Source organism: Molothrus ater, chromosome 8 (assembly GCF_012460135.2).
Source record: "Molothrus ater isolate BHLD 08-10-18 breed brown headed cowbird chromosome 8, BPBGC_Mater_1.1, whole genome shotgun sequence".
Classification (NCBI taxonomy): domain Eukaryota; kingdom Metazoa; phylum Chordata; class Aves; order Passeriformes; family Icteridae; genus Molothrus; species Molothrus ater.
In genome coordinates this window covers 3,612,791-3,640,715 of record NC_050485.2, presented here as the reverse complement: position 1 = coordinate 3,640,715, position 27,925 = coordinate 3,612,791, and the positions used below count along the sequence as shown (strand labels likewise).

The window sequence follows — 27,925 nt, the reverse complement described above, 5'->3', positions numbered from 1 at the left end:
TTTTGTAAAAATTCCTTTTATTTATTCACCTGGTTGGAAGTCACTTTATTTTAACTCCCTGTGAAAATGCTTCTCCTGGCCCAGGCAGACCTTTCAGAGCAGGTGCCAGGGTGCAGAGGAGATGGAGGAAGTCAGAACTGATGCCCAATGGGGTTTTTTTTCCCCATTTTCTCTTCTCAGTGATTCCAGCTTCCATACAGTCACGTTGTCATCTTGTAACTTCTTGAATCCATTTCTTCCCCCCCAAGAGGGAAAATAAAACACCCAATCCTGGGCAGCCTCAGCTGCAGGACAGTTTCCTTAGCACCTTACCACACATTCTGGGTTCCTCTTCCTCAAATCTTGAGGATTCTTAACTCAGTTGGGTGGTGCCAGTTCTGTGTGACATCAGGAACATGTGCCCAAATGCTGGCAGAGCTTTAATTGCTTTGGCTGGTTTATTCCATGGAGTGGGAACTGGAAATATCCCTGGTGGCACTGGTTCCATGCCTGCTCATCTTGCACAAAGCTGCTGCACTGACCTTCAGACTTTTTTCCGTGGTCCTTTAAATCCTCGGGTGGCACCTTGTCCAAAACAAATTGTGGATGGGATCCTGGAAAGGGAGACAGGCTTTAATCCATGTGAGGATCCAGCCCTCAGAGGCTCACTAGGATGCTTAATGCTTTGCAGGGCATTTTAAGCTCCCAGAGTAGGAAGAGCAAGGTATGGGAGGAGCAGGACATGTAAATCACCAAGTAATTTAAAGAATTAGTGAAATACTGGTTGGATTTCCTGTGTACTCTGCACATTCCTGGCCTGGAGGCCTCTTCACAACAAGGTTTATTACCAAATGTAACACCTGGGCAGCTGCAGTGGCTGAGAATGAGGAGCAGGAGAGCAGAGGCAGCATCCTGCAATACCTTGGGAGGAGATCAGCAGGGCAGACAAACACAGCCCTCACAGCCTGCTCCTCCTTACACCTCCTTCTTGCAAAAATGGCTTTGGAAGCACTTGTGGGATTCCTGCAGTGGTTGAGAATGAGGAGCAGGAGAGCAGAAGCAGCATCCTGCAATACTTTGGGAAGAGATCAGCTGGGCAGACAAACACAGCTCCCACAGCATACCCATGTGCTGCTCTTCCTTACACCTCCTCCTTTCAAAAATGGCTTTGGAAGCACACCTGGAATTCCTGCCTGGTTTATCTTCAGCACAGGAGCAGCCCAAGCCAGGCTGCAAAGGGCTGATAAGATGGAGTGGTCCCAGCCCCTTTTGCCCTGAGGCCAAAGTACTGACCTGGATTTGTAGAGCCTTTTCTCTGGCAGAGAGGGGCCGGGGCTGGCTGCAGGCTGAGAGATCTCCATGCTCTCCTCAGGCCCTGTTTCCATGGGATTCCCTTGGAATTGCTCTGCCATCTCCACACTCACATCCATGGGCACGCTGGTGCCCTGCTCCACGGGAGAGCTCGTGTGCTTGGAGCCACTGCAGAAATAAAAATGTGGAGCTGCCACGTGAGCCCAGAGCCAGGGAAATCAAAGGTACTTCATGAGGAAACAAGTCCATCTGGGATGGATTCCTTCCCAATATCCCTTCTCTCCCTGCCCTCTGGGAATGGGAAGCCATTCCCTGTTTTCCTGGCACCCCATCCCTTGTAAAGGCTCTCTCTCCATGTTTCCTGTAAGCTCCCTCAGGCCACAGTGAGGTCACCTCAGGGCTGGACAATCCCAGTTCCCTCACACTTTCCTTGCAGGACAGGAGAAAAGTTCTGCAGTTACCTTTTCACTTTCTTGGGCCTGTCAAACCGAAAGTCAGCAGGATACAGGTGCACGGTCACCAAGTGATCCTTCCTGTCCTTGCTGCTCCTGAACTTCTCCGTGCAGCCTTCCACCAGACACTGGTACTGCAAGGCAGGGAGGAGAAAGGAAAAAAACCACATAACTGGGAAAAAAACAACCACACACCAACCACGAGGCAAGGGCTGGCCATGGCAGCTCACCATGTTTTGCTTCTCAGCCATTATCTGGAAGAGGGAGTCGTGCCACTCCAAGATGTGGATATCCAGGAGATTCCCAGAGGGAAAGGAGCGCTTGCAGAAGGAGCAGACATTCCTGTGCAGGGTGTTGTAGTGGTGCTCGTAGCCCTCCAGCGTGTCAAACACCTGGCTGCACCCAGAGATGTGGCAGCTGAACTCGGACACCCTGCAGGGAAATCAGGATTTAAGCTAAATTAGAGCCCTGCAGGGAAATCAGGGCTTTAAGTTAAATTAGAGCCTTATTTTCAGCTGCAAACATCCCCTCTAGATGACTTTATCAGAGAATCCCAGGATGGCTTAGGTTGGATTGGACCACAAAGCTCATCTGACTCCAGCCCCTTGCCATGGGCAGGGACACCTTCCACTAGGCTCACACCTGCAGCCACAACACTTGTGCCATTTTTTTGTGACTAATTCTTCATATTAAATGCCAGGTGCAATGAACAAAGATCATGATGGCGCCAGCAGATGGAAACTTATTTGCCATTGGAAACTTATTAACCATTATGGCTCCAGGATCATCTAGATCATGCTCCTGTTGAAGAACAAACAAGACATTAATTGATAAATTAGCTATCTAGGCTAAAAGTTGCAGTTGTGGATGACAGCTCAGTCATCCAGCACAGTCCTGCTAGGCCAGTGCTTTTTTAAGAGGCATCCAAAGGTGAACCTCACACAACACTCAAAGTACTTCCTGGCTTTTAAATACGACACCAAGACCAAGATTCTCCCCCCAGGCTTGGCCTTCCTGCTTGGAAGCAGCCCAGGCGCCAGCTGTGGCTGCCCAGGGATCCCTGGAAGTGCCAAGGCCAGGCTGGACAGGGCTTGGAGCAGAAGGTGTCCCCGCCCATGGCAAGGGGTGAGGAATGTGATGATCTTTAAAGATCCTTCCAACCCAAACCATTCCTTGACGCCATGACGGGCGGACTCAGAGCCCGCCTCACTTACTTGGGCCTCTCGGCCACCTCCTCGAGGCTGGTGAGGACGCCCTGCAGGTAGAGGTGCCTGTGCACGTCCCCATCCTAGGGAGGAGCAGAGAGCGGCGCTGTGCGGGCGGGCAGGGCTCAGGGCACAGCGCGAACCCTCCCGCTCCGCGCTAACAGCGGCCCCCTCACGGCCCCGCCTCACCTCCAACAGCGGGTGCTGCGGGCCGAGCTGGAGGCGGCGGGGGGTGAAGGTGAAAGGCGGCATTGGGCGGGGGGCAGGCGGGGATGAGGGGTCCTGAGGGAGCGGCGGGAGCCCCTCACGGAGGAGGAGGCGGAGGCGCGGCGGCAGCGGCAGCATGGCGGGAAAGGCGGGGGGGGGGGGGATACGCGCAGTGCGCATGCGCGGGGCCGCGCTGCCAAGGTTACCGCGCCGCCCACCACGCATGCGCGGGACGCGCTTCCCGGCGCCAGCGGCGGCACTTCCGGGCGGGCAGGTAGGGATGGGATGAAATGAAATGAAATTAAATTAAATTAATAGATAGTGTATGATAGGGTAGAGCAGGGTATGGAGGGTGGGATGGGGCGCAGCCGAGGTGCTGTCCGGGCCTGCCGGGTCATCCCGGCGATGGCGATCCTCCCGCTGGCTGTTCCCGTGTGCGGTTTCCCCGCAGGCCCTCAGCCGAGCCAGCCCAGCTCCCGGCTCCTCCTCATTCCCTGACCCACCGCCACTTCAGCAGCCCGAGGGAAATCCCTGCAGCCCCAGGTGGGGGGGAAGCCGGGCCTTTAAAGAGATTTGAGCTTAGGCTGCACCAGCCTTTTCTAATGTGAGTCAGTTTGGAGTGGAGAGTTGGACCAAGGCTTGCAGGTGTGAAAAATGCATGTATTTTATGATTGGCTTTTCGCAAATATTAAAATGAATATTATATGTGTTGTGTTAGAAAGTAATGCTGCATGAATTCTCTTAAGTAGTGTGTTAAATATAGTTTTAGTTTGTAAAAAATGTTAAAATAGAAACAATGCTATGTAGGATACTTTTTTTAAAGAAAGGACTCACAACGAGGTAGCAGCCACAGGACACTTAAATCTTTCAGAGAGAAAGAATTTATTGCTCCATTATCAGAAGAAACGAATTTCTTCCCGCCTCGAAGGCACTGTCAGGATTCAGAGGAAGAAGCTGACACTGACCAGACAGAATCCTGGGTTTGAATGGAATTTATGCATCATGGATGAGGTGTATGAATATGCAACAGGCTGTTGTTTTTAAGGGTTAATCCTGTGTTAACAGGTGTCCTTTTTTGGGCTTATTTTGTCCAGAAAAAGGTACCTGGACATCCGAAACTCTTTGTCTTTATTGTCTCATATTGTCCTAATTCAAATTGTCCAAATTATTATTACTCTAATTGTATTACTATTTTTATAACCATTTTATTACTATCAAACTTTTAAAATTTTCAAAACAAGTGATTGGCATTTTTCACACAGGGATCCCTTCCAGCCTAAGTGATTCCATGATCTTGGCAAAACAAAAGTGTCTCCTTGTGCTTGATACATGGATCTGGATTGTATCTGTTTGATACAGTCTGTGCAGGGTGTCACATGAAGCTCCTTATTTATTTCCATGATTCCTGACTCAGGGTCTTGCTTCTGATTTACAGAATCACAGGATGTTCTGAGTTGGAAGGCACCCACAAGGATCATCAAGTCCAGCTCTTAAGTGAATGGCCCATTCCAGGACTGACCTCGCAACCTGGGTGTTTTTAGCACCAGGCTCTGACCTGCTGAGCTCATCTCAGGGTTCTGTGTCAGTATTAAAGTTATTGTTTAAGAACTCTGCAGTGTTTGAGTGAAGTTAGTAAAGTGGGCAGTGGAATAGGAAGATGCCTAAAGTTGGGAAAAGCTGCTTTGTGGTGATTTCAGAAGCAGCAGCTGGGTCAGCCTGTCAGGACACCAGGCAGTGCTTCCAGCATTCCTTCTGAGTGAAAAACCCTCTGCTGCCCAACCCCAACTTAAGATTCTCCCCAGACTTAGAGTTCCTGGCTGGAGCTGTCCCAGCTGCAGCTGTGGCTCCCCTGGATCCCTGGAAGTGTCCAAGGCTGGGTTGGACAGGGCTTGGAGCAGCCTGGGGCAGTGGGAGCTGTCCCTGCCCATGGCAGGGGTGGGGAACTGATGCCTTGAGAAGGCTGATCCAGAACAGAGGTCAGACAGAGCTAAAGAATAAAGCAGGGATTTATTAAAAGGTTTCCATGGATCCACCTTGGGCAGCACAAGAGCCCAGCCAGGGCTGCACCCCAGGTGAACCAAAATGGGCACAAAATGAACACCTGGTCACGGGGTCTGTCACTTTGATCAGTTCTGCTCCATTTGCATATTGCAGTTCATTGTCCCATTCCAGCTTTAGCCCATGCAGTCCCATCCTTGTTTTTCTCTCTCCAGCCCACGGTGTTTGTGCTCTTGGACCTGAGATTTGGATCATTTGTCCCTGGTCCCCAGCTGGAGCAGGAATTGTTTTGTCTCCCTGCTCTGTGCAGAGAGCTCACCATCCCTTAATGCAAAGCTCAGAACTGCACACTAAAGCAGCACAGACTCTGAAAAACACAAAAGCCAAAACCTGAGGCACCAGAATGAAACAGCCTTTGAGTCCCTTCCAACCCAAACCATACTCAAACCCTGCTTGGTTTGCTTCCTCCTCCTTTGTCCCAGCCAAACATCTCCACATTCCAGAAGCATCTCCCTGCTGGGGCTGTTTTCCCTGCTGGAGCTCTTTTCCCTGGCAGGGCTGTTTTCCCTGAGGCAGTGTGATGACCCCTGGTTCCTGTGTCCCCAGGGCTGGTGTCAGGAGCTGGGAGCATGAGCGAGTTCCGCATCCACCACGACGTGAACGAGCTGCTGAGCCTGCTGCGGGTGCACGGCGGCGAGGGCGCCGAGGTCTACATCGAGCTGCTGCAGAAGAACCGCACGCCCTACGTCACCACCAACGTCTCTGCCCACAGTGCCAAGGTCCTGCCACCTTCTGCTGGCAGGAACAGCTCGGCCTCTCGGTGTCCATCCAGGGAAAATGGGAAAAAGTTGGGCTGGTCAGATCTGGGCTGGCGGTTCTGGGAGGGAAAAGGTGGAATGGTTGAGGGAGAGGAGGAATGTTAGGACTGGGGTGTGGGAAAGTTCAAAGAAGGAGGTTGTTTTGTGGGATGTTGGGAGGGAGTTGTTCCCTGAGAAGCTGGGCTGGCCCTAGATCCTTGGAAGTGTCCAAGGTCAGGTTGGACAGGGCTTGGAGCAACCTGGGATAGTAGAAAGTGTCCCTGCCCATGGAACAAGATCACCTCAAGTTCCCTTCCCTTCAGATTGGACAGGGCTTGGAGCCACCTGGGATAGTGGAAAGTCCCTGCCCATGGAACAAGATCACCTTGAAGTTCCCTTCCCACCCAAACCTCCCCTTGATTCCATGATTGTGGTTATTCACATTCTCTGAACAGAGAGAGTCACATAATTCTCTCTCCCAGGATTTTTCCTGAGGAAGGCAGTGAGAAGCTCAAAGAAGAGAAAACAATTCTTATTTCTGTTCACTGCTCCTGTTGTTGCACATGTGGAATGTGTTATGGAGATTGTTTACCCAAAGTGGTTTGTTAATTAGACACAGTGAAGGTTGTTTTGATTCCTTGGCCAGTTGGGTCAAAGCTGTGTCCTTACTGTCTCAGTCACAGGTTTTTCTTTAGTTATCTCTTTTAGTATAGTATTCTTTAGTGTAGTATCTCTTCAGAATGTCATTTAGTACAGTATTAATGTAATATAGTGAAGCTTAATAAACCAATTGTTCAGCCTTCTGAAATCATGGAGTCAGAGCACATTATTCCCTACACTGGGGTTGCTCTTCTACTATACATGATGAAATGAAAATTGTATAAAATGCAATTATATGACTAAAACATGACTTTTTTCTTCTGAATATCTCCCAAATATTAGAGATTGAAGCCTGGCACTCGTGACCACTCATATACTTTTATAGCTATATAACTCATATAGCTTTAATGGCTATAAGACTGCTTTTTGTTTTCATTTTTAAAAGCAATCCACCAATCAAGCTCTAAGTGCTAGGAAGTCTCCAGCTCTGTCTGAAACTTGCCATCTTCGTAGCCTGAGCTGCGTGGTTGCTCTAATTCCATTTCATTTTAATTAGAACTCCATTTAATATTAACCTTCTGTTTTACAGGTGAAAATAGCAGAGTTTTCTCGAACTCCTGAAGATTTTTTAAAGAAGTATGATGAGCTGAAGTCTAAAAACACAAGACATCTGGATTCTTTAGTTTATCTGCTGTCCAAACTCACCGAAGACAAAGAGGTTGGTTCCTCCTTTAGAAGTAGCAACAATGCAATGTTTGATTTATGCTAAAGTTCAGTGAAATCTGTAGAAATCAACAAATGAGCAGTTCTAGCTTTCACTGTGTTATAAAAGCCCTGCTGAGAGTTATGCTCCTCTTGATGAAATCCACCAGGACATGGAAAGCTGGGGCAGAGAGAGCTCTGTGGTTAGATTCAGTACATGGTCATGTGCTTCTTGCTTTCAATTGTGCTGCCCTGCATTCACAAAACCTTTTCTTTGTTTGTCTATGTACAGACACTCCACTACCTGCAACAAAATGCAAAAGAAAGGGCAGAACTGGCAGCAAATGCAGCCACCAGCAGCAGCAGCACGAATTTTTCTATCCCCTCCTCCACTTCCAAGATGTCTCTGCAGGAGCTGGAGGAGCTGCGCAAGCAGCTGGGCAGTGTCACGGCCAGCTCCAGTGCACAGCAGGTACAAAGCCCTTCCTTCCCAAGCTCTGGGCACAAAATCTTCCCTTCTGGTAGTCAGACAGTATTAAATCTTGGTGGTGTTCCTCGAAAGAGTGGCCTTTTTCTATTCCAGTCAGTTAAGGTTACATTCTTTGAGGTTATTCTAAGGTAAAATTCACAGTTAAATTCTTCCCTGTGAGGAACCTGGCACAGGCTGCCCAGAGCAGCTGTGGGTGTTCCACCCCTGGAAGTGTCCAAGGCCAGGGCTTGCAGCAACCTGGCATCATGGAAAAGACAGAAAGGAAGAGGAAAACCAGGCTTAGCAAGCAGTTAAACATATCATTAGCAGCAGTAGGTTGTGAAGTCAGAGTGCAAAAGGGCTGTTTATTACTTAAATCCCAAATTCTGTTTCCTGTCATTATTTGTATAAAAAACTGCACTGATAGCTTGACCTGCCAAACAAGACAGGGAGGGAAAAAATATGGTGAAAAACTCATGGGTCAAGATAAGGATATTTTGGCTGCAGAAGGTAGAGGGGCAGAAGTGTATGGAGAGTTCTTTTGACAGAGGGAAAAGAGGAAAAGATGCTCAGAGGTCCATAGTGCCTTCTCATGTCTGGTCAGCAAAATCTAACTGGGGACAAGCCTCAGATCACTTCAAGCCCTCAATGGCAAGAAGGAGGTACCTCCCATGTCCCATGCTTTGGGTGTCTGGGCTTGAAGAGCTCTACATGAATGTGATGGTGGAGGAGAACTCAAATCCTAAACAAAGGGTCCAACCCCTCACCCTGTCAGCAGTGGTGAGACCAGCCTTGTCCCACGTCCACTGAAATACTGCACAGACACTGGGCTTGACTCATCCAGATCCTTCACAGACAATCTGAGTCAAGTGGGTGATTTAGATCATGAAGGGAAGATGAATTTCCAGTGATATAACTGATCTTAGCAGGATTTATGTGTGAACTTGCTAAAAGAGGAAAGACCTGGAAGTGCTGTTCCCTGGGATGTGCAGTTCACAGCCAGAGGGATTGAAATGCCATCACAAGCCAAGATTTGTGCTTCCCTGCTGCTCCATTTGCAGTCTCTTCAGACTTAAAGAGCTGCAACAGTGTTAAAAGGCCCTGATGGGCTGGTGCTCAGGCCTGTTGGGTCAGTAAGGCCTGGGACAGGAGGACATTGCTTGGAAGTGTTGGGTCTACTCAGCCTGTGACCCAGACCTTGTGTCTGTGAGGGTCACAGATGGAGCTGGAGGTGTTTCTGGAGCTCAGAGATGAGCCCTTCATCCCCCTCCACGGATGGTGGCCCTGCCATTGCTCAAGATGACAGCTGCAGCTTCCTAAGCATGACAGTGGCAAGCTGCCACCCTGTGCCAGGGGTGTTGGGGTGCCACCTGAGGGCCGTGTTCTCAGCCCTGGGAGTTTTCTCCAGGCTGTTGTTGAAGCCTGTAGTGACAGTGACCTGAATTTCGAGTTGCAGAGAGAAGGTGATTCATGCCCCTGAGGCCTGTGCTTTGTCACCAGTGCCACAAGTGCTGTGCCATCTGCCCTAGGATTGCTTGGCACTGACAGAGAGGTGATCATGCAGGGGTTGGAGTTACTGCTTGGACCAGTTTTGCTCCAGGATTCATGGAGGTGGGCAAAATTAAGTGTTCCCTTTCAGGTGAATGTGTCCTTCATAGCCAAAATGTTGACTTTTTTTTGACCTCTGCCAGTTAACAAAGTCACACTAGGGCTGGTTGAACTGCAACAGAAGTGCCCTTCTTACAGAATAAACATACAGAATAAATATAGTGCCTCTTGTTACAGAATAAAATCAGAGTCATCAAATCCAACCCTGGATTGAATAGCACCATGCCCACTAAACCATGTCCCCAGCTGCCATTTCTGCTCATGTTTTGAACACTTCCAGAGGTGGTGACACCACCATTTCCCTGGGGAGCTTGTTCCAATGATTAACCACTCTCTCAGTGAAGAAAGTTTTCCTGCCTGCCATTTGGGAAGACCCACTGGTGGCTGCCCTTCTCCCAAGCAGAACACATTCATACAGCCAGCTGAGGTTTGCAGTTTAATGTGGGGTTTAGCCATCCTTTGAATTGCTGGCACCTTGCTTGATGTTTCCTATTTCTCCACATGAAATTCCCAGTTCTGTTAGGGGAGCAGAGGAAATTGAGGTCCTTTCAGCAGATCACCCACACATGATGTAAATAAGAAAGTAAAATGAGCCTGTGCACGTCCCTTTTCTCACACACACACACATCTGTGGAGTTTCAGCAATGGCCTTCACCAGCCCTGGGTTTGTGCACTTGGGGCTCCAAATGTTCCAAATGCTCCAAATGTGGGTTGTGCATCTCACAAGCTTCCCCAGCTGATGATTGATCTTGCACTCCATTTATTTTAGTGTCAGAGCTGGGGGTGGAGAGTCTTTCAGTCTTCAAGAGCTCACTTCCTTCGCCAACTCCCACTCAGAGCAAAAAACTCCATCATTTTCCAGCTCTCTGTGGGTGGATTTGTCTGGGTTGCATTTGGCATTGAGTTCAGAGGTGTTCAGTGCCCCTGGAACAGGATGCTGGTGCTTCTGGAAGGAGTTTGCTGCTTTCATGTGGTGCTCTCTCCAAACCAGCAACCACTGCCTGCTGCTTGTGCATGTCCCCATTCTGCTTCCCTGGGTGTGCCCCAGAACCCAAGCCAGTGAGGACAGATGCAGAAAGGCATTATTTGATGTACCCCCACATAAAAAGGTTAAATATATTAAAAAATAAGCTTTTTTTTTTTTAGCAATGGGGCAAATAGACTAGGTGGCACTGGGAAATTAAAACCTACACAATGCTACTGAAATACCAGCTACTCTGCTTTCTGTTTTCAAGTCCATCAATTGGCTTGCAGTCAATTTCTCCTTGAAATTAAATATTTCTTGGACTTCTGAAAGTCTCCTGGTTTTTTCCTTTCTTCCCCTCTCTCTCTTTCTCCAACAGCCTCTCGAGCTTACACGAAAAATCCTCCGGGATAAGCAGAACAAGAAGAATTCTGGTCAGCCCATTCCAGTATTTCCATCCTGGGTGTATGAGAGACCTGCACTTATTGGGGATTTCTTAATTGGCACCAGCCTAAGCACTGACACAACAGTACCAATAGGTATGTGAAACACAGGGGAAATTGCATTCATTTGTAGTGTTTTGTTCTCATTCAGAAATGCTGTTCTGATGTTCACACTCAGCAAAACTTGGCTCTTGGCACTTCTTTTCTTTGGGCTGTTTTCTGGGTATTGGAATATTTTGGTGGCAGGGAGGTTGGGGAAGTTGTTGGTGTGGGAAGTAACTGGGCACTTTTGGGTGGGAGGATCAGCAGCAGGAGCTGTGGCTGCTGTTCTCTTGGCCACAGGTGCTGGATGTCTGATCCTGCCTGCTGGATTTGGGTAGCAATGAGCAAAGGATTCTATTCTCCAGGAAAGCAAAGTGCAAGGCTGAAAGAGGTGGATGATGGCACATTGTGTCCCTTTTTTTGTCTCCTCTTTGGGAACAGGCACTTTGCCACTGGCCTCCCAGGAATCCATGATTGTGGAGGACTTGCTGTACGTGCTGATTGGTGTGGATGGAAGGTACATCACAGCACAGGCCCTGGTGGGCAGGCAGAACAGAGCCTTCTCACTTGATCCAAACCTGGATTTGTCCATCAAGGAGTTGGTGACCAGGATTCTTCCTGTGGCTGCCAGTTACTCTGCTGTCACCAGGTACTGAGCTGGTTTTTGTCAGGGAAGGAGGACTTCCCTCCTGTGAGAGTGGAGAATCTGCCATTGTGCAGGTGTTAACTTCCATGCTTAATTTCAGCTACAGGGGTATAAAATAAGTGGCAATTTATTTGGGTCAGTTTTAGCTTTGCTGGGTTTTTCTTCTGTGCTGCCAGTTCACTTTTTCATTCACACAGCTTTGTTCTTTCCAGTCTTGGCTTTTGTAACTTCGGGTAAAATGCAATTAGTATATATCTACCTTCTCTTCCCACTGTGCTATGATTTTCTCCATATTTCCTGCTTTTTGCTCCTCTCTGGGCATGCAGGACTGAGAGAACCTTTGTGTGCTGGTTCCACTTTCTACACAGTGCTTTTATAAATGGTTCCAATTCCCTTGTGGCTGGAGAGGAAACATCCTCCCCACAGCTTTCCCTTCTAGGAAGTGTGAGGTGGGAAATAAGGGAAGGGACTGGTGTGCTTTCCAGCATGGGATCTACTGGTGTGCCTGCACAGTGTCCTGAAGGCAGAACTTCCTGAAAATCACACAAATTGCATTGCCTGACAGAGTTTTCATTTTGCTTTTTACAGGTTTATAGAGGAGAAGTCCTCCTTTGAGTATGGACAGGTAAATCATGCTCTGGCTGCAGCCATGAGGACTCTAATCAAGGAATACATGATATTAATTACCCAGCTGGAGCATCTTCAGAGGCAGGGCCTTCTGTCACTGCAGAAGCTGTGGTTTTACATCCAGCCCACAATGAGGACCCTGGAGATTCTGGCTTCACTGGGTAAATTTCCAAAATACAATCCTTACAAGCTGTGAGAGCTGCAGGGTAGCCAAGCAGGCAGGGCATGTCCCATTTGGATTTCCTGTTTTATTAAAGAAGAAAACCCAGGGGAATTGTACTTGTGAGGGCACTGCACTTCTTCTGGAGAAGAGCACTCAGGTTCTAGGGCTGAATGTGCCTTTGGAGCTGTCAGGAGGCACCTCAGTGCCCTTTGCCTACACAGCCTTTGCCCTTCCCATCAGCTGTATCCAGCACTGCTGCCTCTCCTCAGCTCCTTTCCAGACTCCTCTCCAGCTCTGTGTGGGTACAATCCCTGGAAGTTCCTAGACCAGCCCCTTGCTTACAGCTACACAGGCAGCTCAGGGGGCCATGTCCAATCTGGGGACCATTTTGGGTTTTATTTCAGGACTTTTCAGCTTGTAAGTGTCTTATATTGTTGGTTTGTTTGGTTTTTTTTTTTTTTAATTCCAGCTACTTCTGTGGATAAGGGTGAGTGTATGGGAGGATCAACCCTGAGCTTGCTCCATGACAAGACTTTCAATTACACAGGGGACAGCCAGGCCCAGGAGCTGTGCCTGTATTTAACCAAGGCAGCCAGCGTCCCTTACTTTGAAATCCTGGAAAAGTGGATATATAGAGGCATCATTAATGATCCATACAGGTAAAGAACAGCAAAAAGTGAAATGAAATGCAAAACTTCAGAAATACTGATCTGTTTTGTCAAGTCTGTGTCGCCTGGGGGCCTGAAACAACCCTCTTGGAAGTTTTTTGGCTTTTGTAGAGTCATTTAAAGCATTTTGCTGTATTTGATAGTTTATGCAGCATTTCTCTTTCCCACATTTTCAGAACCCTAAGGTGAGGGCAAAGCTGAAGGTAAAATATCTGAACTTAATGCCTTTGTGCTGGTGACAAAGGTGTTTCCTCACCCCTGCACTGACAAACAGATAATGTTTAGCCTTGGTTTATGAACCTGTAAAATTCTGTTTCTCATTGCAGATCATCAGAGACACTGCATAGTGCTTTTCCTTTTGCTTCACAAACAGACAAATTTCAGTTCTTGATGGGATGTGTCCTCATGAGACCTTATTTCTGATAGATCACGTTACCAGTTTGCAGGTCAAAACCAGTAATCCTCATTGTGCCACTTCCTGCCCCTAAACATCTGCTTTAACTGTTCAGTGAGTTCATGGTGGAGGAGCACGAGCTGCAGAAGGAGAAGATTCAGGAGGACTATAATGACAAGTACTGGGATCAGAGATACACTGTTGTCCAGCAGCAGATCCCCTCCTTCCTGCAGAAAATGGCTGACAAAATCCTAAGCACAGGTGGGTGCTTCTGCTGTGACAGGAGCCTTGAGACAAGCTGGTCTTGTGTGAAGAGAAGGGAAATGTCACCATGCCTTGCCACTTTATGGGGCTGTCCAGCTGAATTGAGAGCAATAGAAGAGTCAGATTTAAAAAGAACCCCAAACCCTATAAAGGAAACAACACAGCAGCAAGGGGAGATGTCTGTCTCACTGCTGTTTTGTGGGTGGATTTTCTAGCTGGATGGAGCTGGGCAGCTGAGGTTTGACTATCTGAGAGTTAATTTAAGCATTCAACCTCTTATCCTTCTACAAAGCCCTCCAGAATTGACTTCAGAAAAAGAGTTTCAGGCTACCTGCAGAGATGTTTTGTCACCACTGGGAAACAAAACCATTTCTAAATCTCCTAAAATGTGATACCAGGTGCCTGTTTTAAAATTCTGTATCATCTTTTGAAAGGTGCCTAAATCCTTTCCAACTTTCAGCACAACACAGTATAAACATTTCTCAGCACATCTTCCTCTTGAAGGAAGTGGTGTGGAAGTTTCCCTGTTGGCTGTACAGCAGGTATGAATATGGGACATTCTTTCTTTTGCCTTTCAGGGAAATATTTAAATGTTGTGAGGGAATGTGGGCGAGATGTCACCTGCCCTGTGGCCAAAGAGGTCATCTACACTTTAAAGGAGAGAGCCTATGTGGAACAAATAGAAAAAGCATATAACTATGCCAGCAAAGTTCTTCTGGACTTCCTGATGGAGGAGAAGGAGCTGGTGGCTCACCTAAGGTTGGATTTATTTTACTGAATGCATGATAAATAGATTGGTTCTGCTAAGGGACATAAATTTTTGAAGTTAGCTCTGTTCTCTTGGGGTATTACCAAAGTGTTCTCTCTATTTCCATTTAGAAAGGTTGACCTAAAAAATAAGAGTTGGGTTTTTTTTCCCTGAAGAGGGGGAAAAAAAAGGTCTAAAATGATAGAAATGTTGAGTAGGAAAGATGTTGAGGGGTCTCTGGTCCAACATCCTTGGAAGGCTGTTGCCAAAACTAGGTCAGGGCTTTGTCTAGCCCAGATCAGGAGTTTGGAGCCACCCTGTGATATGGCTGTGCTCCTATTTTTGTTCCAAAGCCTGCAGTTATCATGTGTGATCTCTTGGTTAATCTTCAGGCTCACCTCAGAACTGCTCCCAAGCTCCATGCCCACCACAGGGAACTCTCCCTGGTGCCAGGTGAAAATCAAAGTTTCTGTGTCTTGTTACAGCAAAAGTCTGCTGGATTTTAAAAAATCAGCACAGATGTTTGTTCATTGAGAGGAGTGCAGGATTCTGCTCAGAATTGGCAGCTGCCCCTTGGCTGGAGCAGATCTGGGAGCTGTTCAGGACAGCAGTAGGAGCCTGCACCCAGCACACCCAGGAGTTTTGGTTTTTTTCATTTTTCTGGACAAAAAAAAAAAACAACAGCAGCAGCCCTGATCTGATTGCACAGAAGTGTCCTGACTGAGGAGGTAGGGAGGAGGAGACATCATAAAGGACTAGTCTCCAAACTGGTTATTTATGGCTGTGTGTGTGCTTTCCAGAAAGAGAAACATTTTGTGATCAAACCCCACAGGCTCATTGAATTGATCGCATTTGTTCCTTTAGGTTTGATATGGATTAACTTTAAGAAAAATCATCAATTGTCCCTTCATTTTCTTGAGCAGATCTATAAAACACTATTTCCTGATGGATCAAGGGGACTTTTTTGTTCACTTCATGGATCTGACAGAGGAGGAACTGAAGAAGCCTGTGGATGACATCATAACAACGAGGCTGGAGGCTCTGCTGGAATTAGCCCTGAGAATGAGCACAGCCAACACTGATCCCTTCAAGGATGATTTAAAGGTGAGAATGGGTGGAAGCAGAAGATAAGTTGACTTTGAGCAGAAGGCCTGGAAGGTCTGTGTGCCTGTGAGAACCTGCTGCTTCCTAGGTTGGTGTGACAGCAGTGACTCTGCCCTTGGGCACCTTGTTGCTGTTCCACAGCAGCTCTGGGTGTCCTGTGGCTTCATTTTTTCCCTGCTCTTCCCTTACAGATTGACTTGATGCCCCATGACCTCATCACACAGCTGCTGAGGGTGTTGGCCATAGAAACAAAGCAGGAGAAAGCCATCATCAGTGCAGAGCCCACAGAGCTCACCCTCAGTGGCCTGGAGGCCTTTTCCTTCGACTACATTGTGAAGTGGCCTCTGTCCCTCATCATAAACAGGTAAGGCATCAGTCCACTGAGGGAAAAACAGGCTTGTACTCTCCCAAGAGGCTTTCCATGCAAGAATCAAACATCCCTCAAAGCTGAGGCTTTTGCTGTTGCTACTCTAACAGGCTATTTTGCATTTAACTGAGTTTTTAGGGTCCAAATGGAATTCTGCAGGAATTTGCTTCTTGTTTCCCTGGAGTAACACTGCTGTGAGCCACAACCAAATGGGACAAGCAGCATTGAGTGAGCAGAGTGGCAGATTTCAAATTGCTGAATTCCAGCAATTAACTCCTCCCTTAATTTCCCCTCTAAAAATTCCATTGAATTGGTGAGACTTTCCCAACGACGCGACGCTTTTGGAATTCTGTCTCTTCCTTCCAAACAGAGTGTGTTAGCTCTGCTGGTAGCTATGGAAGTGAAAATAGGATTTGGTAAGGTTTCCTGAACTGTATCGACTGGAGCTCTGCAGACACCTACGCCCAAGTGTCTGAGCACAGACCTGAATCCAGTCCCAGAGCTATAAATAAGCAGCCCCATCTGCTTGTGACAGTGCATTGCTGGTGGGGTAATGCTGCCTGGAGCTTGGTTACAGCTTTTCCTCCACTTTTTGGGAAAATCTGGCTAAATTCTTGGGTGAATTCTAAAATCCTGGTGAATTCTTGGGTGACCATCTCAGCCTTAGCATGGTGGGTACAAGAACACAGTGTCTGAGCCCTCCCTCCCAGCCCATGTGAGTGACCCCTGCCTGGAACTCGAGGGAATTAAGGAGGCTGGTGCTGTACCCACTGGCAGGAAATATGGAGGAGGGTCTCCTTGGAGAGGAATTCTTTGGGGTGGTTGCAAATGTGGCTCTCTTGCTTCGGTTCAGTGCAGATCTGTGTGTGTCTGAAGGCGTGAGGAACATATTGTGTAAAGTCTCTTTACCTCTGAGCAGCCTCAGCCTTCACAGCTTGGTCTGTCAATCAGAGCAGGACTTCAAAATCTGGATGGGCTTCTCCTTTCTTTCCAGGAAAGCACTGACAAGGTACCAGATGCTTTTCAGACACATGTTCTACTGCAAGCACGTGGAAAGGCAGCTGTGCAATGTTTGGATCAGCAATAAGACAGCCAAGCAATTCTCCCTGCATTCAGCTAAGTGGTACAGCTTTTTTTTGTTGTTGTCTTTTCAGTTTTGGGTCTCCTTCTTGCTAATTAGATACCTCATAGTATAGCTCAGACAATACTGAGCTGAAAAAGATCCTTTAAAATGTCTTACAGGCTCAGAGACATCAATTTGTAACATTTTAGGTTTCACTCAGTAGTTTTTTGTAAAGTTGCTTTAATATTTCTTATCAAAATGTTAGTTTTATATGGGCAAATATTTAAAGCCAGTGCCAGGTTCAAAACTCTGACTCTACTAATTGAAAAATACTCCGAGCTGGTTTGCAGCGACTGTAATCCCTCTCACACTGCAGCAAGGCATTTGCTAGGACAGAAATATTTAGCTCTGTGCTTGGCTGTGCAAGGCTGGTGCTAGTTCTCCGTGGCATTTGCTAGCTCTGAGCTGTGTGGGTGTGATTTCTCCCCCTAGGTTTGCTGGTGCTTTCACACTGCGGCAGCGGATGCTGAATTTTGTGCAGAATATCCAGTATTACATGATGTTTGAAGTGATGGAGCCAACATGGCACATCCTGGAGAAGAACCTGAAGCTGGTGAGTGAAGTTGGAATGGAAATCTTAACAAATGGAAGGCCTAATTTCAGTAGCTGCAGCTGTCTGTTGATTTTGTTGGAGGCATTTAAATATCTGGGAGCTGCTGTTCCTGCCACATTGCAGAGTGCTGCTGTTCGGCACCACCTTTCTGCTTGATTAGTCATACATCCCTTTCCTGTGCTGCATCCTCCTGTCTCACTCTGCTCCCTGTTATGTAAAGGCAGTTCTGCTCAACATTCCCATACACAGGAGAAAGGGAGCTGTGCAAAAGGAAGGTGGATGCAGAGTGCAAAGGTCATAAACCAGGCCAGGCATCTCCAGCTGATTCCTTGGCTGAGTTACTGTGCTCCTAGAAATAGAGCCTGTGCTTTCCCTTCCATGAAACTGCCAAGGACTGGCATGCAGGGAATGTTTGGTTTAAAAAAGGCCATTATTGTTATTGTTATTATTATTATTCCCTCTGGTATTCACCCTGTGATCAAACACTTCTGCCTTGTGCATAGTTTTCCTCTTACACCCTGAAAAACACTCCCCTGAGCTACCAAACCACCCAACACCCCTGCCATCAGCTCTCTTGGCAGCTCTTGTGGATCTTCAGCATCATCTGATCCTGCCTTAGTTCTTCCTGTGCCCTGAAGAGTTTTTTGGGGTCAGCCAGCCAACATTTTGATGCCCTGTCATGTTTTTTTCCCTGGAGAATTCACAGGAGAGAGCAGGTCTAGGATTGTGAGTATCTCTGCACGTTCTTGGCAAGAACTTCTGAATGAAAAGGGTTCATATGTCAAGCTCCTGGATAATCTGGGAATTGTACTTATTTCTTAATTTTGTTGCAAGTTTAGGTTTGCAAAATATATCATTCAGTTGACTTTACTTGCATGGAGGCTGTTGTTGAAGTTATCCTGCCCCTCTTTTCTCCTTTAATTTGTATTTTAGGGGGGAAAAGGATGATCCTCGCTGGTCTCATGTAGTGCATTTTATTTGTCACACTTCTCTCTTCCTAAAGAGAGGTGCTCTCTTCCTAAAATTGTGGCTGGGATCTTCATAACATCACTGTCTTCATCAACACAACTTCATCATCACCTTCATTGCATTAGAAAGCTGCACTTATCCCTGTTCTGCAGTAGCTTAAAGGGATGTGGTGTGGGTTCCAAAATGCAGAGAATTCTCAGAACTTTGGGCTTGTAAACTAAAGCTTAGAATTAAACACAGGATTTGATCTCTGACCTTGGAAAAGGCTTCCAAACTTAGGTGCTAGAAGTGAGAATGTGGATTTATGGTTTAAAGCAGAGACATGTTGAGCTAAGAAGAAAGTTTAGAGTTTTAGAGTTTAAGATATAGAAAAAATAAAAGTGGTTACAAGGATAAACAAAAAGTTTAAAATGCAGTGCTGTAGGTTTGTGTGTCATAACATGATTGCCTAAGAAAGCTGTAGCATGAGTCCTTAAGACAAAAAATTTAAGGAGTGGGTCAAAAACATAAATATCCTTGTTAGCAGTGTTTTATTGGTCAATAAATCTTTAAAAGATCTTGTAACTAGGGGTCTTGTGACCTTCTAAACCATACAATAAAGATGTGAGCCAAACTCACACTTCCTACATATGCAGAAAATAAGAAAAATAAACCACATCATCTGAAAACTCAGAAATTCAAAATTCATTCAAAATTCCTTCCAAAATCCCCAAAGTGTGGGAGGGGTTTCCTGCACTGGTCCTGCTGGAGCAGTGTGGATGCTGTGGTAATTTGAGTCCTGTGGTTCTTTGCTCAGCTTGATTTGTGTTCTGAGCTTCAGCACTGTGCAGAGTGAGAGGGAGTTTCAATCTCTCATTTAAACTCAAGACTGAAACAGCCTGTTGGAGTAGGACAGGATGGACAAAAATCTTACAGAATCCTCCCAACACTGCATGTCCCAGTTCCTTATTGGCTCCTAAAGCATATTTCTGAATAGCCTGTATGTTTTAATGATAAGTTTACTGACATTTAAGATTTATTAAGATTTGTTTTTCCCTTTTGCTCTTGTTTCCGCTGACTTTACTGAGGTTGTGAAGGTGGGAGCGGCCATGACAAGCAGATTTAAAAACAAACAAAATACAAGTTCATAGAGCAGATAACTCCATCCTTTCCAGGGGAGGGCTTGGGTGATCAAAGCCAGCACGATCTGTGGGCAGTGGTGTGACAGATCAAAGCTATAAAGCCTGTGAGGGGCTGTTGAAGGCAGCAGTGCAGATGCAGTCTCCATCTCTGGGTGTTTCTGGGAGCTGCAGCAGGAGTTCCTCACTCTGAGAGTCCCTGGCAGAGGCAGGGTGCTGGGCTGCAGCTTTGGGGCACAGCAGCACAGCAGCCCTGGTGTGGTTTGTCATTGTGGGGCTGTCCTGTCACAGGCATCCAACATTGACGATGTCCTGAGCCACCACACCAGCTTCCTGGACAACTGCCTGAAGGACTGCATGCTCACCAACCCAGAGCTGCTCAAGATCTTCTCCAAGCTGATGTCTGTGTGTGTCATGTTCACCAACTGCATGCAGGTGTGTGCAGCCTCCCCGGGGCACTGCCAGCCCTGGCAGTCCCTCTGCCAGCCCCACCTGGACTTGTCTCTGTTCCTCCTATCAGCAGCTTTAGGGCTTGAGGGCTCACACCTCTCCCAAGTGGTTTCTGTGGCTTCTTACTCCACAAAATCCTCCTTTTTCCATGTTGAGATCAGATTCATATGGACCAAATTCCCTCTGTTGAGGTGTCAGTTGTAGTGCTCCGTAGAGGTCTCTCTTGAGGGTGAGGTGAGGGGTGCATTGCAGCCAGCATCAGGGAGCCCACAGCTTTTCTAAACACACTTTCCAGTGGCTCTAGGGAGATCTGTGTGCCAGCATTGACTTGGTTTGAAAGACAGGTGTCTGCTAAGGAAGGCAGGAGCCTCCCTTGAAATGGAAAATATAAACCCCCTCCCTCTGAATTATTATAATTTTGAAATTAAGGGGCTCTCAGGCAAAGATATGGGAATAGAAATAACAGTTCTTTATTAGGAAAATTAAAATACAAATGCAATAGTGCAAACAAAAAAACACTGCCAGAGTCAGAGCCTGACCTGCCCCCCTGTGGGTCCCATCCCATGGGGGCTCAGCCCTCCTGCAGTGCCAGCTGTGGCTCTGCTGGAGCAGGGATCCTGCACAAGGGGGGAGTTTTCCTCTGCAGCTCCAGGGCTGCTGGAGATGGGCCTGGGCTCCCTCTGGCAATGCAGGGCAGCAGAAGCTGCTCCTCTGGGAATGCACTGGGCAAAGGCTGCTGGGGTGTCCCAAACCTCAGATTGGATCCAGGTAGGAATGCTTGGCTCCTCCTCTGGGCGGAGCATCTCCCCGTGGGATGGTGGAATTGGATCAGCCCTGCAGGGACACTCACTGGCCATGGACAGGAGATAATTAATAATTAATGGCCCAGGAACAGGAGATAATTAATAATTAATTGCCCATTAACAGAAGAGATCTCCTGGAGGGAGGATTGGTTGTGGAAAAGATAAGGAAAACTGCCCAATGAGCAGAAGAGAACTGCCCCAGCTCTGACAGATAGGAATAGAATCCATACCCCCATTTCCAGCCTCAGACCAGCATGCTGAGTTCAGACTCACAGTTTATCTGGGCATTGGGGTGGGCACAACTGAGCCTTGTGCCGTGCCACAAAGGAAGAAATGAGCTGTAACTGTGTCCCCAACGCTGTCCCCTTGCCAGAGGTTTACCCAGAGCATGAAGCTGGACAATGAGATGGAGAGGCTCACCCTGGAGCATGGCACCATGCTGGGCCCTCCCACCGAGGAGGAGCGTGCTGAGGAGGCTGCCAAGAAGAAGCTGACCAACAAGGTGGGACACTCTGGCCAGAGTGGCCACTTGCAGGTAGCCCTTCCTGGTTTCTGGACCACCTCTGGCCTCAAGACCACAATTTTTGTGGAATTGTGGGCAGTGTGGAGTGCTGCTGGAGTTCTCAAAGTGTGCTTTGAAGACCCTGTCTCCCACAGCAGTCCCTGCACTGGTTTTTGAGTTTCACTTGTGTTTTCAGCTGTGCAGAGCCACATGCAGGCTTTATGAAATGCCAGCACTTCACCATTCCCAGAGTGTGAGCAGGGCTCTTTGCAGTCCATGGCTTTCATACCTGGGGGATCTGTCTTGTCCATATTCCTCTGTCTGGATGCACAGGGGATTTGCTCTGTGGCTAGCAGATCCTGCTGTCCCTCTGGAAGCCCCTCTGGCACACATCTGCATCAGCACTGCAGTCACAGAGCTCCAGAGGTCACAGCCTGTCTTAGGCAACACACATTTTCTGCCTGCTGGCTTTTCCTCCTGCTTGAAAATGAGCAATGGCAGCATTTATCTGTGGATAACTCAGCTGGGATCTGCTCTGGGCTTCTCCCAGGCTGGGCACAGCAGGGCTTTTAGCTACCAAGGACTTTGAAAGGTTTATTTCAGAGTGAAGTTTGCTGGCAGTGGTTTTGGGTGGCTTAGGGGATGGAGGGAATAACTGCAGCCCCTTGGCAAGTGCAGATCAGCACACACATGGGGCCACTCTGCCTTTGTCTTGGCAGCTTTTAGCAGAGCATGCTGACAGCCTGCACCTCACATCTGGCTTTGAAGCCACCATCAACAAGTTTGACAGCAATTTCTCCACACATCTGCTGGACCTGCTGGACAAGCTGAGCGTGTACAGCACCAATGACTGCGAGCACAGCATGCTCAACATCATCTACAGGTGAGCCAGGCCTTCTCTGTCTGTGACTTCCCCTCCCAGGGCCCAGGTTCAGCTCAGGAAATGCTCATTATAGCTGAGAAATGTGTTTATTTAGGAGCTCTGAGCAACCTGGGCTAGAGGAAGATGTTCCTGCCCATGGCAAAGGGTTGGAATGAGATGGGCTTTGAGGTGCCTTCCAACCCAGACCATTCTGCTTTGCACTTCAACCCTAGGCTTTAGGAAAACCCAAAACATTCCTTTGAATTGTGTGAAATTTGGCCATTGATATTGTACATGTAGTGTTAGTTTTCCTGGAGATTGTCTCACTGTGGAGACAGTGAATAAACCAATTTCCAAATACAGGGTAAGCATTCCAAGATGAGAAAATCACACAAAGGTTTGATCATAAAGTGTCTATTTTAAGTTCCCATATTGCATTTATTTAAGTAAGCAGCTTCTTGGAAATCAAAATTCCTTCAGAAATACATAAAAGTCAGGTACACAGGATAGGGGGAGAGAGAGAGAGCAGATGGAGGTTTTGCTGCTGGGTGTTGCTTTTTCAAGGAAAAACCCCCCTGGAAGTTCTGTTCCCTGTCCATCTGCACTGGATATCTTTTATGGGTGGCTGATACCCCCACAGCTCTGCTGAGATATGCTACACCTGAAAGCAGAGAGAGGGGAAATGTTTCACAAATGTTTGTTAAGGAGATTGTTGTCCCTTCCTGGTGCTGTTTCTGACAGCATCTGTCAGGGCTGTCAGGATTCCTGGTACTTTGCAAACACTTGTTAGGTGAAGTATTCCCCCAGGAGGCTGTGCTTCCACTTGTCCTTCTCTTCTGGAAACTTCTTGTCCAGGTTTGCACAGCCCCTGACAGTGCCCCAGGGCTGCTCAGTGTTCTGAGCTGTCCTGCTTCCATCCCCTGTCAGGGGAGCAGCTCCCAGCCACCAGAGCTGCCCCTGTGGGTGCTGCTGAGTCCATGAAGTGGGAATGTAGGTGAGGAGCCCTTCTCCACAGCCCTAAGAACTCTGGCTGGCTCCAGCTCTGAAGTGGCCAGAGTCAGAGTTCTTCTCCTCATCTTGGAATTTCTCCAAAAAACTGTTTGTGTGGCTGTGGTGTTGTTCCTTTCAGGACTAACCAGGGCAGCCAAGTCTCTGCAGGACCTTTTGGGAGAGACTGGTGTGGCTTCTCAACATTTTACCTGCCTGGAGATCCCAGTTCATCATCATCAGGCTGTTGCAGGTTCCAGGCAGGATCCAGCTGTAGGAAAGGCTGGCAGGATTAAGCTGTCCCTGTTCCCTGGCTCCATCACTGCCTTGTGTCACAGGAGCATCCAGCCTGGGGTTAGATTCAGGGATTGGGACCACAGGCAGTTGAGTCACCCTGGCAGGAGCATTCACTGCTCCTCAGTGCTCCAGCTCTCCTCCTTTGTCCTTTTTTTAATATTTTTCCCATCTCCAATACAAGTTTTAACAGGGACTTGTTCATGTTCATGTTGACTTCTCCATCCAGGAGATCTTGATGGCAGCTCACCCCATGATCCCAGGGCACAGGGGACTGGCCAACACAGTGCTGAGGACCAAATTACCAACTCTGCCATGGTGGGAATGTCACACTGTGCCAGGACAGTGGGACAGGCTGGTGCTGCACCCCACAGCTGGCTGTGTGTCCTGCCCAGGGTGCCACAGCCCCACTGGGGGGGCAGCTGGGGCCAGCAGGTGACTCCTGAGCTGTGAAACCTCTGCAGCTGCTTGTCCCAAACACAGAGAGGTTGGGGTTTTGCAACCAGCACTTCCTGCTTCAGGGGAAAGGAGAAGTGTGATGGTGCAGATGATGCAGTGCTGCTGTCCATGGTGTGTGCTGTGCACAGTGACCCAGCTGCTCTCAGAGGAGAGTCTGGCTGCTTTGCCCTCCCTTTATTCCCATGTCTCTGTCATTATGCCACCAGGGCTGTCACCACTGTCAAGTCCCCCCCTAGTCTGGACTCTCTGGGACCACTTGAGTCTTCAGCAAGACATTGGAGCTACTGGACCTTTCCTGTCAGCCCAGATGTGCCCATTTCCTCAGCAGAAATCCTGGGTGTGAACAGCCCCTGGGACCTTTCCTGTCAGCCCAGATGTGCCCATTTCCTCAGCAGAAATCCTGGGTGTGAACAGCCCATGGGACCCTTCCTGCCAGCTCAGATGTGCCCATTTCCTCAGCAGAAATCCTGGGTGTGAACAGCCCATGGGACCCTTCCTGCCAGCTCAGATGTGCCCATTTCCTCAGCAGAAATCCTGGGTGTGAGCAGCCCATGGGACCTTTCCTGTCAGCCCAGATGTGCCCATTTCCTCAGCAGAATCCTGGGTGTGAACAGCCCCTGGGACCTTTCCTGTCAGCCCAGATGTGCCCATTTCCTCAGCAGAAATCCTGGGTGTGAACAGCCCCTGGGACCTTTCCAATCCCTGCTCAGGGCTGCAGAAAGGGTGGGAGCCCCACAGTGAATGCCCAGAGGTGACATTTAGCTCCCATTCAGGTTGGAGGGATTGTTGGCTCCAGGCCTGGGCTCTATGGCAACAGGAACCTGAGAAGCAGAGTGGAGACAGTTGCCATCTGAAATAACATATTTGAGAGAGTTTATAAGGAAGAGTTTGTAAGACATACCATACTTTTCTTCTAATTTATAACCTTTTTTATGGGACTGCTTTCCAACAGGGATCATCAACATGTCAGATAAATAACAAAATTCACAGTTCTGGTACTTGCTCATCATCATTTACTTGATCCTGGTTAACACTTATTCATTTTGTGGTACTGAGTAACTGAGAAATTTTATTTGTGGCATCAAACAACAGGAGATGGAGATGCAGAGGGTTTCCTTCAGAGGTCACAGGTGACAGATCTCTGCTGTGCCCAAGTCCTGCTCAGTGTGTCATAGACTAGAATCAGAAAATCTCCTGGGGTGGAAGGGATCCAACAAGGATCATGCAAACACCCCAACAATCCCACCCTGGAGCAGTGTCCAAGCTCTCCTGGAGCTCTGGCAGCCTCAGGGCTGTGCCCATTCCCTGGGCAGCCTGGGCAGTGCCCAGCACCCTCTGGGGAAGAACCTTGCCCTAAAATCCAACCTAAACCTCCCCTGGCCCTGATCTCCAACCTAAATCTCCAGCCATTCCCTTGGGAGTGCAGGAACTCTCCAGTCACTCCAACACATCTCAGGAGTGAAAAGGAGTAGAACCACAGTGGAGAGGGCTTTGTCAGCAGGATTAGTTGAGTCCTCATTCTGAGAAATCTTACACATCAGTGTGGTTATCAGCATCCTTCCCTTACCAGGAGGAAGCTGAGCCCAGAGTAGGTCACCAGGACATGAAGTGGTGCAAACCCCACCACAAAACAAGAAACTGCCACGTAAGCACATGCTGAGGGAGCACCACACAGATTCTGAAGAAATGGTTATCAGGGATCACTTGAAACTAAAAACAGCTGAAAGGGAAGCCAAGCAAAATCTGTCAGTCACTGAGCTGGGCATGAAGCAGCTTTAGAAATGGAGCAGGTCCTCAGAGCAGCAAGTCCTGGCCTTGTGTTTGAACCAAAACTTGCCCAGTGCTCTCACCTCAGTGTCAGGTTTCCCTGATTCAACTCCTCGGGGATGAAGGCAATGTAAAGCTTTTCAGCCAGGAGAGAGCAACAGATAAATTCCATCTGTCGAGGCTCTGTTTTCTGCAGGCACCAAAAAATGTCAAGGAACAATTTGTTGCCGTTTGTGTGAGGTTGTTAAGCAACATGAAACTCAAATATTGTGCCCATTCAGTTGGTACTGGAGCAGCCTAATTTGAGAAAGGGAGAGAGTAACTTTTGTGTGATTCATGGGCTTGCACTGCCTGCCTGCTCAGTGATCCAGGGCACATGAGCTGCACAGGCTGTGGGTGCTCTGGGATCTGCCATGGGAAGGTCACAGCAGGCTTGGGGCTGGGTGGCATCACTCTGGATTATCAGGGAGCTGTGGTTGTGGTGGTACCCCTGGTGTTGAGTGCTTTGGAGAGGCTTTTCCAAGTGTCACTTGTGGCTGAGCATCTTCTGGCCAGTTGCTGGTGTTGGTGAGTTGTGGATCTGTGGGAAGCATCCTGGTGTTAGCCAGGGGATGGTGGGCATGGGAACCTCAGCATTTCCTGGTGCTGGGTGCATTTCCTGTGGGAGTTAATGCCAGAGGTCAGTGCTGCTGAACTCTGGGGTTTCAGCAGTGCTGGGGAGGGCTGGGAAGGTGCAGACACTGAGCAACCCTTGTCCACACAAGACACCTCTGTGTGGTCTGCAGAGGAGCTGTGAGCTTTTGGTCCTTCCCAATGTATTTTGGGACAGATTCCTGATGCATTTCCCTGTCAAGGCATGGCACAGAGCAGGTGTCACCACACCCATGGCACAGCACACACATCCCATGCAGGGACAGGGCTCCCTGTTGTCACCATGATGTTTTCTGAAAAATCTCCTGAGAAGCCTCAGAAAAGAAATGTAAACAATAATTATGTGATTGCTTGGAATGTGGTTTGGAGGTTGCTTGCCAACAGGTGCATCTTTGGTTGATTCCATGTGAATTGTTTTAACTTAATGACCAATCCCAGCCCAGCTGTGTTGGGGGCTCTGGTCAGTCAGGAGTTTTTATTATTCATTCTTTTCTAGCCTTCTGTCTGGATTCTTTCTCTTTCTTTAGTATAGTTTTAGTAGATAATTTTATTTTAATATAAGATAAGATAAGATAATATTATAAAATAATAAATCAGCCTTCTGAGAGCTTGGAGTCAATTCTCACCTCTCACCTCATCCTGGGGACCTCGCAACACCGCAGAATTGGTGACAATAATTGTTACAACCCCACAGCAAGGGGTGACCAGCAGCACCCTGTGGGTGTCCTGGGGGAGGTTCCTGCTGCCACCTGCCCTGCCCCAGGTGTGTTCTGTCCCTCAGGTTGGACTTCAATGGCTTCTACACGGAGCGCCTGGAGCACATGTCGGCCGAGCGCAGCCGGAGGGCGCCGCCGCTGCTGCCCCGCCTGGCCGTGCCTGCCCAGTGAGCCCCTGCCCACCCTGCCACAAGCCAGCCTTCACTCTGCTGACATGTTTGTAATGTTTCAGGCTTTTTTTTTGCTTTTTGGTTTGTTTTTTGGGTTTTTTTAACTATGTTGTACAATGATGTGTTTGTGTGTTGTAAAATAAATTAAATAACAACAACAAGAAAAAAAAATCAGGGTGGTTTTGTCTGTTAACAGAACTTAAGGTGCAAATTATTGTGGATGTTCCATCCCTGGAAGTGTGCCCAAGGCCAGGTTGGACAGGGCTTGGAGCAGCCTGGGATAGTGGAAGGTGTCCCTGCTCATGCCATGGGATGATCTTTAAGTTCCTTTCCAACCCCAAGCCTGCAGCATGGGAGTTCCAGAGAATCTGAGTATTGCCTGAGGCAGTTTGAGATCAGCTGCATGGAGGGAGGAAGAGAAATGTCTCCCAGGAGCAAGGGGTAACCAAGACCAGGGAGACAGTGGCCTTGGGGACAGGAGTGGGAACCTGGGGATGTGTTTGAGGGCTGTGGGCACAGGACTGAGTGCTCCTGTCCCTCCTCTCCCTCACTGCTCCTGTGCAGGGACCTCCAGAGCTCACAGGAGGGAAGAGCCAGGTTCTGTGTGCTCCATGGCCTGCAGCTGCTCCTCCAGCTTGCCAGAGGGAGAGAGAGCCCAGCAGAGCGTGGGGACCAGCAGCCAGCACTGAGTCCCACTAGAAGTCATGGAGAGTTCATTGAATCAACTGTGAATTTATGACTAA

The 27,925-nt window shown here is 48.2% G+C and overlaps 2 protein-coding genes across 6 annotated transcripts; one reads left to right on the top strand and one right to left on the bottom strand.

Annotated features, from left to right (window-relative positions):
* Positions 1-3,292, bottom strand: ZNF511 (zinc finger protein 511). Its single transcript, XM_036385587.2, has 6 exons — positions 3,137-3,292; positions 2,957-3,030; positions 1,973-2,174; positions 1,752-1,876; positions 1,273-1,458; positions 1-593 (listed from the first exon to the last, which is right to left on the bottom strand). Exons 1-6 carry the CDS (start codon positions 3,290-3,292, stop codon positions 524-526), a joined length of 813 nt encoding a protein of 270 aa, XP_036241480.2. The 3' UTR covers positions 1-523.
* TUBGCP2 (tubulin gamma complex associated protein 2) lies at positions 3,089-27,347 on the top strand. Of its 5 annotated transcripts, none has more exons than XM_054515593.1 (19): positions 3,089-3,185; positions 4,590-4,735; positions 5,759-5,931; positions 7,139-7,267; positions 7,544-7,723; positions 10,672-10,831; positions 11,219-11,426; positions 12,012-12,211; positions 12,683-12,872; positions 13,391-13,536; positions 14,118-14,298; positions 15,211-15,391; positions 15,583-15,755; positions 16,753-16,881; positions 17,314-17,434; positions 19,813-19,956; positions 21,148-21,276; positions 21,996-22,159; positions 27,078-27,347. In XM_054515593.1, the coding sequence occupies exons 3-19, from the start codon at positions 5,782-5,784 to the stop codon at positions 27,181-27,183; spliced, it is 2,691 nt and encodes an 896-aa protein (XP_054371568.1). In that variant the 5' UTR covers positions 3,089-3,185; positions 4,590-4,735; positions 5,759-5,781; the 3' UTR covers positions 27,184-27,347. The 5 variants fall into 5 exon arrangements, with proteins under 5 accessions (XP_054371568.1, XP_036241477.1, XP_054371567.1 ...); XM_036385584.2 differs by lacking the exon at positions 3,089-3,185 and adding an exon at positions 3,391-3,428; XM_054515592.1 differs by lacking the exon at positions 3,089-3,185 and adding an exon at positions 3,443-3,799.
* Positions 27,348-27,925: the final 578 nt, after the last annotated feature.